Raw genomic sequence first — 5,082 nt, 5'->3', positions numbered from 1 at the left:
CTTTAGCTCAAATATCACCACGGGCGACTGCTTCCTTATCTTTTGGCTGTCAACTCTGTCAACTATGGGCGTCCACACAAGTTGAGCTGCGCGGAGGCGTTTGCTGCTTGCTTGTCGATTCTCGGCTGGGAGAAGGAGGCACACCGCGTGCTCTCGTATTTCTCGTGGGGTCCTTCCTTCTTTGAAGTTAATAAAGATCTCCTCTCCACCTATCAGGCCTGTCGAGATGATACGGAGGTGTTGGATGTTCAAAAACGCTACGTAGCGCAGCTGGAGGCAAAGAATAATAAAAAACCTCAGAGCTACTCAGAAGTTTATGCTGACCTCAACGCGGAAATGGGATCAGACCGCGAGAACTCCCAGTTCGTGGCGTTTGGATTGTTCCCTGTTTTTTTGAACAAATTCCCTAGATTTATTTTAAATTGTTCTTCCATTCAGATCAGAAGAAACGGAGAATGAAGAAACTAGTGATGCAGAAGTAAATGATGTTGAGGAGATCAGCATGGGTAAGCTTGATGACCAGTGCCACAAATTTATAGGATTGGTTAATATCATTTGTAGGACTCATGAATCTTTCTGTTTGATAAGGCGAGGATAAGAAGACAGATCCTTCTTCGGTTGAGGCTCTTGAAGACCTCACCATCTCTGAAGAGGGTCAGTCCATTATTGATCGTCAGTTGTCGACTATGTGTAGTCCGTTTGAGCAAAAAAAACTACAAAAGGATGCTGGTCGTAATTGGGATCGTTTTTACAATCGACACGGAGCAAGGTTCTTCAAGGTTTGTTTGAGATTGATCGTACGGGAAACACATGGGTTCCAACCTAGATCTCATCTACGCTATTTATGCCGTCTAGAATCGACATTGGACCAAACGCGAGTTTCGAGAATTAGCGGAAATCTCCGAAGACGAGGACGTTCAGGTGATTATTCTGGAAGTTGGGTGCGGTGTGGGGAATTTCATGTTTCCTCTCATTGAAGATCTTAATGCAGGCCGGAAGAAGCCAGGCAAGATCCTGCTCAAGTGTATTGTATTTGAAATTTGTTCTGTAACGAACAGAATGTTTTCTCATCAAATTTCAAAGCGAAGGTGTAATTCACACTAGGTATGATACCAGGACTGCTAATCCGAGTTGTAGGTGTCTCTGACTAATGCTTTCTTCTGATAGTGGACTGTTTAACGGTTCTCTAGGTCGACCACTATAAACTACCTAATTATTTGGTACCTTGTTGATACTTCTTGGATCACTCTGATGTCTCAGGATTTTAAATTACCATCGCAATTACTCCACACCCACATCGATGGGTAGCAACGTTTCATGAACTTGTAGAAGAGTCTCATCTGATTGAAATCATTTCACCTCGATTCGACTGGCCTTTTGATGCCTTTCACTAGCTTCACAAAAACTCACGCCATTCACCTTGATTAAATATTAATAGGTGACGAGGTTCTCTCTTCCTTTAAACTCCAGTTATCTTTTATGCCTGCGACATCTCACCAAAGGCTGTGGCAACAGTACAGGCGAATCCAATGTTCACCACCGACTTCGTCTCCGTCTTCGTTTGCGATGTGGCGTGCGAGGGCGCGCTGGCGAAATCGCTCTCTGCTGCACCGACACCTGCGCTGCTGGAGCATTCCTCCATTACCGAGGTGCCTCCAGCCATCGGCTTCCATCTTGTAACCCTCATTTTTGTTCTCTCAGCTATCCACCCCCTCCAGATGGCCTTCTGTCTCCAGAATGCTGCTCAGTGAGTTCTTGCTCTCTACCTCACATTATCCGCAACTTTAAAAACAATAAATTTAACATTATAATGCCTCTATGACACCTTTTCATTTTGCGTGCTATCATTCTTACTGTCCACTTGATTAAGATGACTCAAGTTCCTCCCCAAACATTTCAGAGCATTGCGGCCGGACGGTAAACTGCTGTTACGTGACTATGGATTGCACGACTACAGTCAAATGCGCTTCGGGCGAGGTGCACGAGTGTTGGCGGAGCGCCCTCTCTACCGTCGACAGGACGGGACATTCGCCTACTTTTTCACACGTGCCGAACTGACCCACCTGCTCACCGAGGCGGGTCTTTCGGTGCTGAGCTGCACCTACGTCCACCGGCGCACCGAGAACCGCGCGACTGGCCTCGCAGTACAACGTGTCTTCATCCAAGCTGTGGCACAGAAAACTTCCTAAAATCCATCCTACCTCATCCTATGAAGTCTCTTCTTTGGGATGCCGGGAGTTTCGGAATCACCTATTCGTTGTCCCCTCACGGTTCGATCATACCGACGAGGGGGCCGTTCACCACTCGCCCTAGATGACAAACACCTCTACAAACCATTTATTAAGATATGTGAGCTATGTGGTCCCGCCTCAGACTGTTATTACCCCTACAGTGTGGAGATATTTAGTTGAGTGCGGTCCCTCCGCACACGGTAGCTCCTCGTGAAGCCGAAGGAACTCATTATTCTCATACCGCGAGTTTGATAAGATCAGAGAAGTTAAACCGGTATGTTTAGCAAGAGCAGGAGTTCCATACCTTTATACCGACAGGTGACAACAGGGAGGGGGCTCGGTATTACTCCCTCCACACCAATGATTCGAAGTCACAGGGTTCCCGAAAGTTGGCTGAGAGATGGTGGGACGCTAGCCACGTCACCATTATAGGAAAATGAACGACCTAAGTGGACCCATTTTGAGTAGCCATCGACTCACCCCGGTGCTGAAAGGTACCCGATGCCTTCAGAAGCAATGTAAGAATTGATATGCTAATCTCAGGTAGAATTAAGCGCCTTAACAAACCCCGATATGCATTGACAAATGTGACATTGGGAAATCCGATATGCAACGCAAGAAGGAGTACCTACATGGCTGTAATGAGAACTGTTCCCCTATTCGATTAAATAGGGAAAACACTACGTTTTAAAATTAACATTTAGAGGGAATTAACTTCGGGAGGGGAAATATACAACAACAAATATGTACAAACCCTCAAGCACCATCAATCAATGCGACAACCTAACATTTGGATGAAGAGTTTTTCTGATATTTTTGCGGGATAGACCAAGGCGTAGAGCCGACGAGGATGTCACGCATACCAGAGAGGGGGTGCTATTCCGTTGAACAGAGGGTTCTATCGACGGCATTGAGTTGTTAGGGGGATCTGCTTGTAAATTTTGGCGCATGTTTTTGGTTCCAGATTCTATTTCCGACAAAGGAGCAAGTTTAGGTATTGAGAGGAGAGGCTTCTTCGTAAGGGGCTGGGGAGTAACGTCAGTAGAATTTGATGCAGATTTATTCGTGCAGCGGCCTGCCCTACTCTTCGTGGTAGCAAAAGCCGGCGATACCGTCTTGTTATCCGACTTTAATGACGAAGTGGAAGGTGAAACAGCTTCGGTATATTCGTCATAGCTACTCGGACACTTTTTCCTTTTAAGCGATTTTGGGATTCCTGAGCCATCAATGAGGAAATCATCTTCGTCAGACTCGCAATCCAATACTTTTACATAGTTTACTCGAGAGCGATTTCTGGATGATTTGCGAGGAGAACTCATAACTGAGGCGCACAGAGCAGCACCAATAAAAGCTAAGTACTGGACGACCGAAAATCGTACCAAAGATCACGGTTTGATAAACAGGAAAGAATAAACAAAATTCTAATCCGTTTAACCTATCCTAGATCTATAAAAAAGGCGATCAAGACAATTGAGGCGCACTATTTATTCATGCCAAAGAATGGAGTCTAGCAAAACTGATAAAACGAGAATGCTCCTCTTAATGCGAAGGGTTTAACACCAATTATATTGCAGACAAGTAAGATTTATTTTAAATGAAAACAAATGCGATACTGCCCAGCAGCACTTGTAACGCACCACGTATTACATAGACAATACAGGGGCGTCTTGTTCATTACTTTACCTGCGAATTTGCTTTCCAACACTATATCTCGACTAGAAATCAAGTCCTTTGATCTAAATTGTCCTCAAAATAAAAATTCTGCATTAAAAAGCAACCATAAATGGGGAAGTTCTCTTCGGCCTGGATTACGCTGGATGTTTGCTAAAGGGCACGCAAGTTCCCCGCCATCGTACCCAAAGGCCCTAGGTTCTGTGTCAAATACATATATTCTGCCCCAAAATAAGGTCTTAGTTCGCTTTTAAGGAAGCCTCAAAGCGCTGCACTAGCCTCTAGCTTGTAGCAAGTTGTGGAATTAGGTCGACACACATAAAGGCCCAAGTTAATAGAATTCTCGCAATTAGGGAAAAAAATTTCGTGGAACCGTAACGCCTCCCAATGGGGTGTGGAGCCTTAGGAGTGTGCAGAATAGCCGTACGTAACTACTATCAAACACATCACAATCCCAATTTTGACATATCCCCATAGAGCGTACCAACTTGTGAATTCAAACCAGGGCCATCAAATACCTCGAAATTGGGGAGTCACCAATTCACAACTTGCTACCATAATCCACCACAACACACCCACCCCACTTAGACACTTCCCAGTACAGCAAATAAAGGAGCAAAGAATAGCACAGGATTTATTACAGCAAACAAAGGCGTGATAAAAAGCCACAGTTCATCAGCTTTAGAGGGGGAGGCGAGAGGATGAGAGAATGCCTTAGACGCCCTCGCGAGTCATGAGAGCAGGAGGTGGCGCCTGCACACTTGCAGTGGCGTCAGCACTGGCACTCATCGGGGCGTAAAAGGTGCCACCGCCGCTGGCGTAGCTCGATGCCACTGCTGCGGCATAACCGGTCGGCTCTAGGCCTCGCCAAACCTCTACAGCATCCGTCTGAAATAGACAAAAAAAGAAAACACAATTATTTAGCCAGTCAGCGAGGCAGGAAAATGTGCCCCCACCTCTCCCCCCCCCCCAGGCAGACACCTTGGATCTTTCAACTAGTCAGGTCAACTCTCTAGCAGTTGATAACCACGATTCGGGTCTCGTAAAAACGTAAAAAAGAGCGATAAGTAATTGAAGTTGGCCGGTTCATGGCCTCTGCAAGAATCAATTCCCGACCAAAAACGGCTTACTGCTCCTCCACCCACTGAATGCCTGCTTCTTCACCATCGGCAGATCTCGG

General features: G+C 45.9%; 2 protein-coding genes across 2 annotated transcripts in view; one reads left to right on the top strand and one right to left on the bottom strand. All coding sequences in view use genetic code 11, as the record gives it.

Annotated features, from left to right (window-relative positions):
• Window positions 1–2,189, top strand: part of EGR_06782 (Methyltransferase-like protein 6) — a gene marked incomplete at both ends in the record, with an annotated part of 2,747 nt that extends 558 nt beyond the window's left edge. Inside the window, 4 exons of the mRNA XM_024496031.1 lie at window positions 217–362; window positions 439–506; window positions 1,471–1,747; window positions 1,901–2,189. Of these exons, the coding sequence (XP_024349571.1) occupies window positions 217–362; window positions 439–506; window positions 1,471–1,747; window positions 1,901–2,189 (780 nt within the window). The remainder of the gene's footprint in view (window positions 1–216; window positions 363–438; window positions 507–1,470; window positions 1,748–1,900) is intronic.
• Window positions 2,190–4,616: 2,427 nt separating this feature from the next.
• EGR_06781 (Pre-mRNA-processing factor 39) overlaps window positions 4,617–5,082 on the bottom strand; it is a gene marked incomplete at both ends in the record, with an annotated part of 8,045 nt that continues 7,579 nt past the window's right edge. Inside the window, one exon of the mRNA XM_024496030.1 lies at window positions 4,617–4,790. Within this exon, the coding sequence (XP_024349570.1) occupies window positions 4,617–4,790 (174 nt within the window). The remainder of the gene's footprint in view (window positions 4,791–5,082) is intronic.

The sequence above is a fragment of the Echinococcus granulosus genome, assembly GCF_000524195.1.
Source record: "Echinococcus granulosus chromosome Unknown EG_S00063, whole genome shotgun sequence".
In the NCBI taxonomy this organism is placed as follows: Eukaryota; Metazoa; Platyhelminthes; class Cestoda; order Cyclophyllidea; family Taeniidae; genus Echinococcus; species Echinococcus granulosus.
Note: the sequence above shows the minus strand (reverse complement) of the source record. Positions and strands in the feature narration are given on the sequence as shown.